General features: G+C 41.4%; 1 protein-coding gene across 1 annotated transcript in view; it reads right to left on the bottom strand.

Moving 5' to 3' along the window:
- The window catches only part of LOC495464 (uncharacterized), a 40,267-nt gene extending 26,498 nt beyond the window's left edge, over window positions 1-13,769 (bottom strand). Inside the window, 3 exon segments of the mRNA NM_001095116.1 lie at window positions 4,370-4,651; window positions 13,112-13,384; window positions 13,694-13,769. Of these exon segments, the coding sequence (NP_001088585.1) occupies window positions 4,370-4,651; window positions 13,112-13,384; window positions 13,694-13,766 (628 nt within the window). The 5' untranslated portion in view covers window positions 13,767-13,769.
- Window positions 13,770-15,249: the final 1,480 nt, after the last annotated feature.

Here is a 15,249-nt window from a genome sequence, read left to right on the forward strand (position 1 = left end):
GCAGTTAGGGACCGTCTGCTATCCACAGCAGTCAGAGAAAGTAAAATAAAGGGGGGATTTCACTGCATACAGTCAGGTTTCTTATAAAATGGTACACATTTTTAATAAAAGTATAATGGAGATAGGTTTGTTTTCATTAAAGAAATTAAAAATGGGATTTAATTTTTTTGCCTTTACATCCTATTTAAAGTTCACCTTTAGTTTTTAACTTTTAGAATGATGTTTCCAATTGGTCTTCATTGTTTGTTTTTTTTAATTTAGATTTTTGTTAGTGTTCTGGTTGCTAGGGTCCAATATATTATATTGAGGCAGTTGCTGGGATGAGAGACTAGAATATGAATAGTAGCTGGACTAAATTAAAAGATAAATAATAAAAAGTAGCAAAAACAAAGTTGTAGCTACACAGAGCCATAGGTTTTTGGGTGCTGGGTCAGAGATCCCCATTTGAGGAATGGGAAGAGGCAACAGAGGAAGGAAAATAATTCAGAAACCTTAAAAAATAAAACATGAAGTCTAATTGAAAAGCTGCTTTGTATAGGTCAATTTACAAAATACTAAAAGTTAACTTAAAGATGACCTACCCCTCTTTATGCAAATAATTGTGGATTTGTGTTAATCCTCAGCATATCTACAGCTGCATAATTCACAATGATCATGTTTCAGATTCAGTTTGAATTTAAACTGTGATAAATAAGACCCTAATCACATTAAATGAAAAATACACCCCAAACAATAGTTACATAGTTACATAGTTAAATCGGGTTGAAAAAAGTTCAGGTTCAACCCCTCCAAATGAAAACCCAACATCCATACACACACCCTCCCTAATTTTACATAAATTCTATATACCCATACCTATACTAACTATAGAGCTTAGTATCATAATTAGGGATGTCGCGGACTGTTCACCCGCGAACTAGTTTGCGCGAACATCGACTGTTTGCGTTCGCCGAATGTTCACGAACGTTGCGCGACGTTCGCCAATTTGGGTTCGCCTTAGCTGGCGCTTTTTTTTGTCATTTCTCCCCCCGACCAGCAGATACATGGCAGCCAATCAGGAAGCTCTCCCTCCTGGACCATCCCCACACCCCCTGGACCACACCCCTTCCATATATAAACTGAAGCCCTGCAGCGTTTTTTCATTCTGCCTGTGTGTGCTTGGTAGAGCTAGTGTAGGGAGAGAGCTGTTTAGTGATTTGAGGGACAGTTGATAGTAACTTTGCTGGCTAGTAATCTACTTGATACTGCTCTGTATTGTAGGGACAGAACTCTGCAGGGATTTGAGGGACAGTGAGTTTAGGTTAGTTAGCTTTGCTGACTAGTAATCTACCTTCTACTGCAGTGCTCTGTATGTAGCTGCTGTGGGCAGCTGTCCTGCTGCTGATCTCTCATCTGCTGACTGCTGCCTGTAACCCAATAGTCCTTGTAAGGACTGCTTTTATTTTCTTTTTTGTTTTTTTACTTTGCTACTATAAGAGCCCAGTGCTATTAGTCTAGCTGTGTTGGGGAGTGGGACTGGTGTGCTGCTCCTCCTAGTAGTTCACCACTACCAGCACCAACCAGAGTCAAAATTGTTACAAAGTATCTTATTTGCACCTGTTAGCTGTTCTGAGCTCTCTGCCAAAAGCCAATTAAGTTAGAAACTGTTTTTTTTCTGGCTGTTCAGTGCAGAGAAAAGAGGGACTTTCCAGTACAAAAGAGGGACAGGGGGTTGAGTGGTCAAAAGAGGGACAGTTGGGAGGTATGCAAGTGCCACCTAGCTTTGTGAGCTTTTTCACATTCTGTCTAAATAACAATAATAATTCCGAGTCCAAAACTGCACTGCATACTCCAGATGAGGCCTTACCAGGGACCTATAAAGAGGCATAATTATGTTTTCATCCCTTGAGTTGATGCCCTTTTTTATGCAAGACAGAACTTTATTTGCTTTAGTAGCCACAGAATGACACTGCCCAGAATTAGGCAACTTTTTATCTACAAAAACCCCTAGATCCTTCTCATTTAAGGAAACTCCCAACACATTGCCATTTAGTGTATAACTTGCATTTATATTATTTTTGCCAAAGTGCATAACCTTGCATTTATCAACATTTAACCTCATTTTCCAGTTTGCTGCCCAGTTTTCCAACTTAGACAAATCACTCTGCAAAGTGGCAGCATCCTGCATGGAACCTATAGTTCTGCACAATTTAGTATCATCTGCAAAAATAGAAACAGTACTTTCAATCCCCACCTCCGGGTCATTAATAAACAAGTTGAAAAGCAAGGGACCTAGTACAGAGCCCTGCGGTACTCCACTAAAAACACTGATCAAATTAGAAAATGTTCCATTTACCACCACTCTTTGTAGTCTATCTTTTAGCCAGTTCTCTATCCAGGTACAGATACTATGTTCCAGGCCAACATTCCTTAATTTAACCAGTAACCTTCTGTGTGACACTGTATCAAATGCTTTAGCAAAGTCTAAGTAAATCACATCCACTGCCATCCCAGAATCGAGGTCTCTACTTACCTTCTCATAAAAAGAAATTAAGTTAGTCTGGCAAGATCTATTATGCATAAAACCATGCTGGCACAAACTCATAGTATTATGATTTGCTATGAAGTCCAGTATTTTATCCTTTATTAACCATTTTAAAAGCTTTCCTACCACTGACATCAACTGGCCTATAGTTTTGAGGCTGAGAACGGGATCCTTTTTTGAATAGAGGCACCACATTAGCAATTCGCCAGTCTCAATGAATCCTGAAAAATTAAGTAAAGAGGTTTGGCAATCACAGAGCTAAACTCGCTAAGTATCCTGGGATGAATACTATCTGGACCTTTGTTAATCTTAACATGTTCTAGTCTCTTTTGAATTTCCTCATGTGTGAACCAAGCATCATTAGTTGTTTTATTAGAATTGGGACTATTAAGAAGGAAACCTTCACTTACCTGGTTCCTCATTTGTGTAGGTATCTATAAAAATATATTGCATTAAACAATTCATATGTAAAACCCTGCTTCCTCTTAATAAATTATATATATATATTCATAATGATATACTTTTTCAGCAGTATGTGCCATTAGGTAATCCTAAATAGGAAATTTCAATTTTAAGTACTAAGAGCCAACCCCTGGGTTCATACAATTCACAGTGCACAAAAACATGTTTGGTCATACTATCCAATTAATAGACAAAGTTCTGTCTTTTACTTCTACATTTCTTCCTGTTACAGTTGGAGCTGCAGTATTCCTGGTCAGGTGATCTCTAAGGGGAAAATTCACTAAGATGTGAAGTTGCGCCAGGCGCAACTTCGCCGCACTTCGCCAGGCGTAGTTTCGCCAGCGCTTCACAAATTCACTAAAATCCGGAGTTGCGCACAGGGGTAGCGTAAGGTTGCGGAGTTGCGCTAGCGTTGTTTCGCTATATAAAGCGAAGTTGCGCTAGCGAAGGCTAATTTGCATACGGCGCGAAATTCAAATTTCAATGGAGGAACACGTATCTGCACTACAAATGCCTAGAAAACCTTCAAATCTGCAAATAAAAATTTTATTTTGCCCTACACATGTGCCCCCTGTCTAGGTAAGTTGCCATGAGTCAGGAAATGTAGGGGGGAGGAAGGGGAGTCCCAAAAAATTTTCAATCTTTTTCAACCTATCAGCCATCATGTAGAAAACACGCCAGCGTTTTTTGGGACTTAGAAAAAAAATTGACTTTTTTTTTAAACAATCCCTATCTACTCTATTGCGCTTTGCCAGGTCTGAGGTGGCGAAGGAAGTCTAGCGTAAAAGGTAGCGTTCACTACACTGCGCAAGTTAGTGAATTTGCGTAGTTTCGTCGCTAGCGAAGATTCGCCTGGCGTAAGGTTGCGAAGTAACACTAGCGAAACTACGCCAGCGTTCGTTAGTGAATTTGCGCAGTAGCGAAAATGCCAAACGCTAGCGAATTAACGCTAGCGTTCGGCGCTTCGCGCCTTAGTGAATTTGCCCCTAAGGGAGAACACAAACCCATCACAAAATGGTGGATCAAGGTAAATGAAATAAAAGGGCAATATTTACTTCTATATATTTCAGTTTGGCAAGATTCTTTCATAGGGCACTAAATCTAAAGATAATATTAAACCTCATGGTTACAACCACTTATTGCAAAACTAATAAATAGCATATGTTACCTCCATGTTTGAAGGTAAAAATGTAGCAGGGCTTACAGAAATAGGGTGTTGCTAGAGTGCATTATCTAATGTTTCTTATAATATGATGGTATGTGGTGAAGAATGGGGTGGAGCATAAAGCTTTTACAGATGATCAAGACAAAATTAATATCATATGATGCAATTGGTGTTTACAATTCAAATCTTGCTCTGGATATTTATCTGCTATAACATACCCCAGTTTACAGATACAGGTTGCTGAAGGCTGCTGTGCTCCACCCGGCAGGTGAAAGTGTCACCATGTTTAATGGTTGTCTCCAGCATCACATGGATTTCAAATGTCCAGTCTCCATTCTGTAGTAACTCTGAGGACGTGACCTGTTCTCCCTCTTCAATCCCATTCTTCAGCCAAGTCACCTTTATCATAGGAGGAAAGAACCCATCTACCAAACAGGTTATTAGGTTTTCATGTTCCAGATCTAGCGTCTTTCTGTTTACAATCTTCACATTGGGTTGAGCTGGGAAATACAGTTAAAATGCAAATATGGATATATTTAAAAACAAAATATTTATGATTTAAGGTCATTTAAGATTTTATCAGAGTAAACGGCCTATTTAGCATGCTGTGTAAAACATTGGTCTTTTGAGAAATGGATTTCAGTGCAGAATTCTGCTGGAACAGCACTATTAACTGATGTGTTTTGGAAAAAAACATGTTTTTCCATGACAGTATCCCATTCACCATCCAAACAGTGTGGTGTTTCAGTCTGGCAGCTCAGTGATTCATGTGCAAACTCTAAACTGTTACAATTTTGTAACATTTATTTGATACATTTCTCAGCAGTATCTCTGGAGTATTAGCAACTATTGTATCAATTCAACAGCCGCCTGTAATGAAACCCAGAGATTCTGCTCAGCATGGACAAAGATATGAAATGTATCAACTAAATGTATCAATTAAAACAGTTTACAGAGTTGGCGACACCAACACTTTACACTTCAATATTAGAAAAATGGTAACATAGTAAATAGAAAGTAATTAGAAAAAGTCGTTATTTCTGGTGATCTATCAGAAAACAAATAGTTGTTTGAAGGTGAACACCCCCTTTAATATGAGAGGAGCAAAGCAAGTGTTCTGGACAAGCAAAGGGGCACGATCGTTACCAAGTATTTAGGACGGAAGGCAACATCAACTTCCCAAGGTATAATGAGAAACAGCGAGATCAGGCAGGCAAGGGTCGGTTCAGGCAGAGTTCAAGCGAGATCAAACAGGCCGAGGTTGGTACAGGCATAGTTCAAGAATAGTCAGGCAGGCAGAGGTGGGTATAGGCAGAGTTCAAGAAGAGTCAGGCAGGCAGAGGTCGGTATCAGCCACTTTTTACCCTCTTCCAAGAATGTTTTTATTTTCACCAAAAGGTGGTGGGCTTGTTCAATGGGAGGTTCTCTCCAAGAAAAGTCTAACCCAACAGAGGTTCAGCAAACCCTACCCCTTAAAGGAAGATGACATTAAAGAATGTTGTTTGGTTCCTGGGGTCAATGCTACAGTCCTTAACCCATCAGAAAGGTTTTGACAGACCTTACAGCCATTTACATCCCTGGCTGCAAGAACAATCAAGCGTATTTCCACAGCCTTCAAAGACATGAGTCCAGAGTTGGGGTCAGCCAGCTGCGGATCTCATGGACAATTCAAAAAACAAGAAATGCTGCCTGTTTTACGCAAGGGAGTCAGATCCAGCAGCCATAGTGTTAAATGCTTTCTGCAAGAAGTGGAACCAGACTTTAGATCTTTCTTCCTTTGCCTTCAGAGTGATGTAGAAGATCAGGGAGGACAGGTCAGAGCTAATACACATAGTCCCAACTTGGCCGAGACATCCATGGTACCCTCAGCTGCTGCAACTATCAATGGAGCCTACATGGAAACTTCCTCTCTCAGGTCCCTTGTTAGTTCATGTGCCATTTGTCCAGCCAGACATGTGTCTGTTGGCCGTAACAGCATGGCACAAGTTCTATCAGGAACTGTAGTTAAAACTCTATTGAGGTCCAGAATAATTTCAACCTACCAGCAGATACGAGAAGGTCTGGGAAGTGTTTCTGCAGTGGGGCAGGGAAAAAGACTTATAATTGAGAGGTGGTGTGGCTCTGCAGTTCTCAAGCCTCACAGCAGTGTTTATTATGGACTGGAGAGGTGACAGTCTCTGGAGGGGAAGGCCAGTTAAAAGAGAGTTACAGTAGTCTAGACGCGATATGATGAGAGTGAATAAGAATTTTGGCAGCATCTTGGGTGATAAATGATCATATTTTGGATATGTTCCTTAGGTGGAAGCGACATGATTTAATAAGTGGCTGTATATGAGGAGTGACAGGGCAGAATCTAGGATAACCCCAAGGCACCAGGCCTGGGGAGAGGGGGTGATAGTTGAATTGTTAACTATGATGGATACTTCCAGGATGTTATTGGTGTTAGTTGGAGGAAAGAGAACCATTTCAGTTTTAGAGAGGTTTAATTTAAGGTAGCGTTGCGACATCCAGGTAGAGATAGTGGACAGGCAGGAGGAGACGCGAGTTAGGAGTTCTGGGTTGAGATCAGGAGATGAGAGATAGATCTGAGTATCGTCAGCATAGAGGTGGTAGTGGAAACCATACGAGTTGATTAATTTGCAGAGGGAGGAAGTATAGAGGGAGAATAGTAATGGTCCCAGGACAAAGCCTTGAGAAACTACAACAGAAAGAGGTAGGGGAGAAGATGCTACTCTATTGTAGGAGATACTGAAGGAACGATTGGTGATGTAAGAAGAGAACCAGGACAGGGCTGTGTCACGAAGGCCAAGCGAATGGAGGGACTGGAGGAGGAGAGGGTGATCTACAGTGTCAAATGCGGCTCAGAGATCAAGCAGTATTAGTAGTGAGAAATGATTGTTGGCCTTAGCGGTTAAAAGGTCATTAGTTAATCGAGTCAGGACAGTTTCCGTGGAGTGTTGTGGCTTAAAACCATTGTAGGGGGTCCAGCAGGTTATTGTCAGAGAGGAATGAGGTTAGTCGGTTGTAGACTAGGCACTCAAGTAGTTTAGAGATGAAAGGTAGCAGAGAGATAGTTTGGAGGTTGTCAAGATTGGAGGGATCAAGAGAGGGTTTTTTCAGAATGGGGGTGGCATGAGCATGTTTTAGTTGAGAAGGAAACAGTCCAGTTGAGAGCAAAAGATTAAATAGGTGAGTTAAGGCTTTGATTAGACAAGGATTGGTATTGCAGAGGAGTTTTGAGGGAATTGGATGAAGCGGGCAGGTGGTAAAGTGAGAGGCCAGGTCCTCATCAGTAACAGGGGTGAAGGAGCACAGGAGAGACTAGGGAGTAGGGAGGGTGGTGGAAGTCTAGGGGGGTTGAGTAGTGTAATGTCCCTTCTGATCAATGTCAATGTCAATTTTGTTTTTGAATGCTCAGCATCTTGAGCAGAGACAGATGTGCATGGAGGGGAGGAGAAGGGGAAAGGAGAGCGTTAAAGGTGGAGAAAAGTTGTGTTGGTTTTTTAGAAAGGGAGTTGAGTGAAGTAAAGTATGTTTGTTTGGCTTGGAAGAGGCTGGTGTTATAGGAGCGCAGGGCAGATTTGTAGCTCCAAAAGTCTGATTCTGAACAGGATTTGCGCCAGCGACGATCAAGTGCACGTGAGTGTCTTTGGAGCTCTTTTGTATGAGCAGTATGCCAAGGTTGAAGTGGTTTGGGTCTAGAACGTTTAGTTTTTATAGGAGCAAGCTCATTTAGGGCAGTGGTGAGAGTACTATAGAAGACAGAGTTAGTCAGATTAGGACATGAGATGGCTGAAATATTAGAGTGAAGAGAGTCAAAGGAAGAAGAGAGATGTGACACGTCTACAGCTTGCAAGTCACGGTAAGTACGTGTTTGGGGAATAGCAGGGGGTGAGGAGGGAGTTAGTGAGAGTTGAAATGTGAGCATATTGTGGTCCGAGAGGGGAAATGGTGAGTTAGTAAAATTGGTGGTTGAACAGAGTCTGGTAAACATGAGATCCAGAGCATTACCATTGGAGTGAGAGAGGGAGTCTGAGCACAAAGATAAGCCTAGGGAGGAGGTTAGTGAGAGAAGTTTAGAGACAGAAGAGTTGTTAATGTTGTTAACTGGTATATTAAAGTCCCCTTATATGATGGATGGGATGTTAGATGAAAGAAAGTAAGGAAGCCAGGCAGCAAAGTTGTCCAGAAATTGTGCAGTTGGTCCTGGTGGTCGATATATAACAGCAATGCAGAGTGAAACAGGAGAAAAGAGCCTAATGCAGTGAGCCTCAAATGAGGAGAATGATAAAGAGGGAACAGTACAGCGTGGAGAGAGAAGCAAACCTACCCCACCTTCAGGTCTGTTACCAGGTCTGGGAGTATGAGTAAGGTGTAGGCCCCCATAGGACAGGGCAGCAGGTGAGGCGGTGTCAGTTGGAGAAAGCCAGATTTCAGTAAGTGCGAGTAGGTTAAAGGAATTTGCAATGAAATGGTCGTGTATAGCGGTGAGCTTGTTGCAGACAGATCTGGCATTCCAGAGAGCACAGGAAAGATTAACTGGGCTTTTGGGTATAGGAGTAAGAGTTCTGTACTGTTGGAATTTGCACCGGAGAGAAAGACCTCTTGGCCGTGATATAACTGGGATGGGGTAAGGGCCAGGGTTTGGGGAAATGTCCCCAGCTGCCAGTAATAGAAAGGAAAGATAGACTAAGTGAGAGCGGGATTTGTAAGTTCTTAGTTTGTATGAAAAGGAGGAGTTTTGTGGAATAGCTAAACAGAGTACATTTTATGTATGGAAAGGGAAGGAGAGGAGAGTAGAGAGGCTGAAATCACACGTAAAGTGTGATAAGTACTATATGTACTTTGCGAGATTTATAGTTTATTAACAGCCAACGGGTCTATAGAGAGGGAGTTACTCTCATGTATATTGTTGCTTTATACAGTGAGGTACTGGTTCGCCTGCTTACAGCTGTTGAAGGTTGTTTACTATAACGCTCTTTAGAATTTGCAGCGATCACTGTGTAGAGCCCTGAGCAGTCCCCTATAGCTAAACAGGAGCTTATTCAATAAACTATAGTAGTGTTTCTGAAGCAAAAGCACCAGTGTAGAGGAACAGTAAATTAATAGTACTACCTTATATTTTAATTACTTTAAAACTTTTTAGCAGTTTGCTTTTTTTACACATATTTTGCAGTTAATGCTTCTTTAATATGAAGATTAAAGCAATAGCAAACAGCTTTGATATTCTGGCCTTTGTCAACTCCATTGAGCCTGTCTGTACTGACTTTTCACTTTTCCCTGACTTTTTCAGTTTGACATTACATAATTTTCTTTCATTTTAATTCATATATCAATTATAGACTATGTGTGAGGACTGACTGCACTATAGTAGGCAAGTAAACTCCACTGTTGCCTGATTACCTAGCCTACTAACTTGGCCCCTACCCCACTGACTCAGTTGCCTCAGCTGCTTCTGTATCTTCTGCACTGATCCTGTAGTACATTTGAATGAGATTGCATAGGTGGTGCTCCTGTTGTAGTCACAATTGGACAATTGGACAAGATAAAGTAAGTAAAAATGAATTCATATCCTTTGCTTTTGTGTTCCTGACTGATTCTCATTGTGCTGTATTGCACTCATTAGGTTGTGGCGTTGTTTTCTTAGATATGGCTTTTTGTGACTCGCATCACTGATGCGGGCCCTACAATGGAACCATTTTGCGGGCTAAGGTCGGATGCGGGTTGAGTTTTTCCTGACCCACACATCACTACTGAGGACTGCGCACGCCCGGTAAGAAGCTGTAGGCAATTTTCCATGCGTCCTCAGTGCATTTGCAGATGGTGCGGCTGGGGCAGCATGCCGCCCCTGAAATCAGGCCTTGCCACAAATCCGAGCCTGTACACACCATTATTAAAACTTTAAAAAAATTTTTTACATGGTAGAGTGAATTATTTGCAGTGTAAACAGTGTAATTTAGAAATAAAAACTACACCATAAAAATCATGACACCATATTATGGTTTATATCCGAAAAGCCCCAGGTCCCAAGAATTCTGGATAATAGGTCCCATACCTATATTTTATTTTAGTGAAACTAATTGTTACCACCAGGAAATGCTCCTATAGTAAAATGGCAAAAATGTTCTAGACACAGCTGAAAGTGGGTGCAAATGGAATGCAAAATTCTGCTGGCACTACAAAGGCAATGTGTTCTAAAACAGGGGTCCCCAACCTTTTTTGGACCAGGGGACTATAGGTCGCGGGGCCCGGGTGCAGGCCATGCACTGTCTGAGTTTTATACCTACATTAACAGTATACAGTCATATGAAAAAGTTTGGGAACCCCTCTCAGCATGCATAATAATTCATGCGTTGGGCCACACGCATGAATGTGCACCCAGCGCGCATGCGCGAACATCGGTGCGCAGACGTCGCTGCGCGGCGCCGAAAGAAACTTTTTTTAAGCATTCCTATATCAGAAGAGGGGTCTGGCCCGGCGGGGGCCCATGAGGGTTGGGCCCACCGGGTTTTTCCCAACACTGCACTCATCAAAGGCTATAGGAGGCATCTAGAGGCTGTTACATTTGCAAAAGGAGGCTCAACTAAGTATTAATGCAATATCTCTGTTGGGGTGCCCAAATTTATGCACCTGTCTAATTTTGTTATGATGTATATTGCATATTTTCTGTTAATCCAATAAACTTTGTCACGGTTCAAATACTACTGTTTCCATAAGGCATATTATATATTAAAAGGAAGTTGCTACTTTGAAAGCTCAGCCAATGATAAAACAAAACTCCAAAGAATTAGGGGGTTCCCAAACTTTTTCATATGACTGTACATGTATACAGTTAAATCAAATATGGATGTGAGTCCCTTAACGGTTAAAGGAACAGTAACACCAAAAAATGAAAGGGTTTTAAAGTAATGAAAATATCATGTACGGTTGCCCTGCACTGGTAAAACTGATGTGTTTGCTTCAGAAACACTACTATAGTTCATATAAACAAGCTGCTGAATAGCAATGGTGGAAATTGAAAAACGGCTATATGGCACAGGCTAAATAGTGGATAACAGATAATATTATGTTCTACAGAGCTTATATGCTATCTGCTCTGTAACTTGAACCTTTTATCCTTTGAATAGCTGCCCCCATTGCTACACAGCAGCTTATTTATATAAACAATAATAGTGTTTCGGAAGCAAACACAGCAGTTTTACCAGTGCAGGACAACACTGCATTATATTCGTATTTCTTTAATACAATTTCACTTTTTGATGTTACTGTTCCTTTAACTATCTGGACACACAAGTAATTTTCAAAGATGGACTATTTGTAACTGATCTATATTAAAACCCACGGATAGAAATAATGTTGAGACATGACAGTTTCCACCCAAGGATCTTCCAAAAAGCCAGATAAGGGTAAGAAGGATCACTTTAACAGAAATGTTATTACAAACAAACAGATAACTTGATCAAAAAAATTTACTGAAAGGTTGTATGACAAAACACAAGGTTAGTGTCCCTTAAGAATCATATACTATAATTAAAAAGGGATTATCGGATAAAGGATAAAAAAGGCAATAAGACAAAAACAGGGCATACCATTTGTAACTACCTTTGGCCCTCATTCCACTTTCATTAAAAGTAATCACAAAGCATTGGCCAATTTTACAAAATTACAAGTGCTTATATATGACCCTGGTTAGTGCAATGTGTAACATGGAAATCTACCTTGATGAACAATTAAAAAGTATATATAAGGGGTTGTTCAACTTGAAATTAACTTTTAGTATGATCTAGAGAATGATATTTGAGTCAATTTGCAATTGGTTTTAATTATTATTATTTGTGTTTTTTGAGTTTTTTAGCTTCAGTGTGCCATTTCAGCCATCTGGTTGCTAGGATGCAAATTCCCCTAGCAACCATGCATCGATTTGAATAAGAGACTGGAATATGAATAGGAGAGGCCTAAATAGAATGTTGAGTCATACAAAGTAGCAATAACAATATATTTGTAGCTTTGCGGAGTACGTGTTTTTTTAGATGGGGTCAGTGAAAGCTGGAAAGAGGCAAAAAATTCAAAAACTAATAGTGAAGACCAATTAAAAAGTTGCTTAGAATTGGTTTACAGCAGCAAACAGTGACTGAGATTTATCAGAGCACAAGTCACATGACTTGGGGCAGCTGGGAAACTGACAATATGTCTTTTGAGAAAAGGATTTCAGTGCAGAATTCTGCTGAAACAGCACTATAAACTGATGCGTTTTGAAAAAAACATTTTTCCCATGACAGTATCCCTTTAAGGTGAACCACCCCTTTAAGTACAAGTCATATTCACTGAATTGAAAGAGATTTAAGAGGAAGCAGACCCTGCGACTGCTCTTGATTATTGAATGGGTACATATAAGTTGTATAATAAACTATAAATGGTGGATTTTACAGGATTATATTGTTATATATTATTGTGTCTTTACAGACCAGAGCAACCAAAAAGGCAAGGTACTTTGAAGGAAACAGAGTTGTTTCCCTGATTGGTTAACATTATTAAGCCTTTGATACTGCTGAGATATGCCAGCATTTAAACGAGTTTTGTGCAACCCTGTATCCATTCACCCACTGATTTGCACACTAATAATGCAATGCTATTTTATATGACAACAAAAAACTTTCTTTGAATGTCATTATCTCTGTAGAACTGCAGAAAGTTGTGAAAATGTGAATCACGGTGAATGGATACAAAGGGCTGATCCGGCCCAGTGATACATGGCATTCAGCAAGCTGTTACCTGCACAGTGATAGTGTAAAAGACTTTCTGGCAGCTCCAAGCTTCAGTGCAATGTGATAGTTTTTAGATGTGGCAATGAAATACAGAATTAAAGGAATAAAAAAGTACAATACAATATAGGAACAGTGTATGATTTCCAGGGCTGGAACAGAGAGACAGGTGAGTTAGTGCAGGTGCGGGATACTCACATTTCCTGTCTATAGTGTAGGGTTTATATAGCTGATAGTTGTGTCTGCAGACTGTATCCACCTCAGCCCGTTTCTGCTCTAGGGTCTCCTTCTGGCTGTTCCAATAATCCGCAAAATGAACTTTCCCCAGCTCGGTTTTAGCGATAAACAAACCCACATCACTGTCAAAGTAGACGCACTCCTCCTGATTATAAATGTAGCGCACCAGAAGCCTGACATTGTCGGTGCCGTTCCTGTAGTAACACTGACCCTTCATCTGAACCACGTAATCCTCTGCGGGGAGAGAACAGGAGTCGGTCAGTGAGTGTATAGGGAAATCTCACAGTACCGACACATTATCCATAAACACAACAAATAGCACTTACCGACTCTGCACTCTTTGTTATTCACTGCATATTATCTGCTCGCGTATTATATACTAATATACTATTAGTTAGATACATATTCTTTGGACCTTAATTTTAAGAGGTTGATTTATCCCCCTGGAACTGTCTGTAGTTGTTACATTTGTGTTTGTTGCGGCTAAACAAGCACAAATATTACTAAGTACATAGACATCGGTGCACACGTTCTATACATTACCTGGGGGTGAGGAACAGAGACACACACTGAGGGTCAGTAGTACGGACACAACTCGCACTGATACCCCACACATCCTTAGATCCAGAGAGAAAGTCATAAAGCAAAATAACAGAGATGTGGGTAAGGCCACTCGTATTAGTCTGACTCAAATTCTGCACAGAATGCTGAAACCAATCAGCTGCTCCATCGATGTCATCGTCGCGTGTTACTAAGGAGAGACACAAACTGTTTGTGATAATTTACAGTGTAATTATAATGATCTCATTGTACAGGAACATACAATAATATAATAAACGAGCATTATGTGATGAAATGGAAGCATTAGAGGGAATGTGCAGATTATTCATTGTAGCATCAGTGAAGTGGACCCACTCCAATGCTAAAAGTTGATAGCGCGGAGCAGAAGTGGGGGAAACATCGGTACAGTACAGAGTCAGGATCCAGAAGAGTGGTCAAATAACAGGCAAGGGTCGGTTCAGGCCGTGATACAGCAAAGGTCAAAAACAGGCAAGGGTCAGGAATACAAGATCAGATACAGAGCACCAGAGCAGGGCCAACCCAGCCAGGCGCCCTAGGCAACCTGGCCAGGTACGGTGCCGGCTGCTTGGGTGCGCATGCACGAAAGTGCACTTGAGCACGCATGCACAAAAGTACGTGCGCTCGAGTGCGCATGCGCAAAAGTACTTGCGCACATGCGCAGAAGCGCATTATTACAAAAAAATATTCATGGCAGTCAGGCACGTGCCTACTCTGCCTACCCCTAGTTCCGGCCCTGCAGAGCACACCCAGGAACTATCAAACAAAGACCTACGTTGGGCAATGAGTCAGTTAGGAGAAGGGGGTTTTATAGCCAGACTAATGGCATACACAGATCACCTGTGGCCAGATTGGCAAACAGCACAGAAACACCAGGTCCTTGGTTCAACTCCAGGCAGGATGTTACACATAGAACCCCATGGCAACTGTGTGCCAGTTATGGGTCGAACTGGTGGCCCAGATCCGCAATTTGGAAGCTTCTTAATGCCGCAAAAACATTGTGTGCATGCACACACACTTGGTGCAGTGGCCCCACGCCCCCCAGTCCAACCCTTTCCGACAGACCGAGTAGGCAGCTTATTGGCCCGTGTGTGGGGCCATCCGATGGGCTTCCCTGATCGATATCTGGCTAAAAAGGCAGCCAGATCTTGATTGGGCATGTTAAAAAATCCCATTGGATCGCAGGCGCATCTGCGTGTTTATGCGGTCCCATGATCCGACCACCCGTATTGGATGCATTATGATCCAATCATTGGGCCCTAGGGCCCACAATCGGATCAGCCCGATATCGCCCACTTCAATATGAGCATATCGGGGAGAGATCTGCTCGTTTGGCAACATCACCAAATGAGCGGATCTCTACGTCTATGTCCACCTTAAGAAGTGTTTATTGTGTAACTGAAATTTGCTGGTCAATTGGCTCCAATTTGCCCCTGTGAATCTGTGAGAAGTTGTTTAATAAAAGTCTGGCTTGGTTCATCGTATCAACATGTGCCATGCCTAGTTCTTATAGCAAAGGC

This window comes from Xenopus laevis, chromosome 8L (assembly GCF_017654675.1).
Source record: "Xenopus laevis strain J_2021 chromosome 8L, Xenopus_laevis_v10.1, whole genome shotgun sequence".
NCBI lineage: Eukaryota > Metazoa > Chordata > Amphibia > Anura > Pipidae > Xenopus > Xenopus laevis.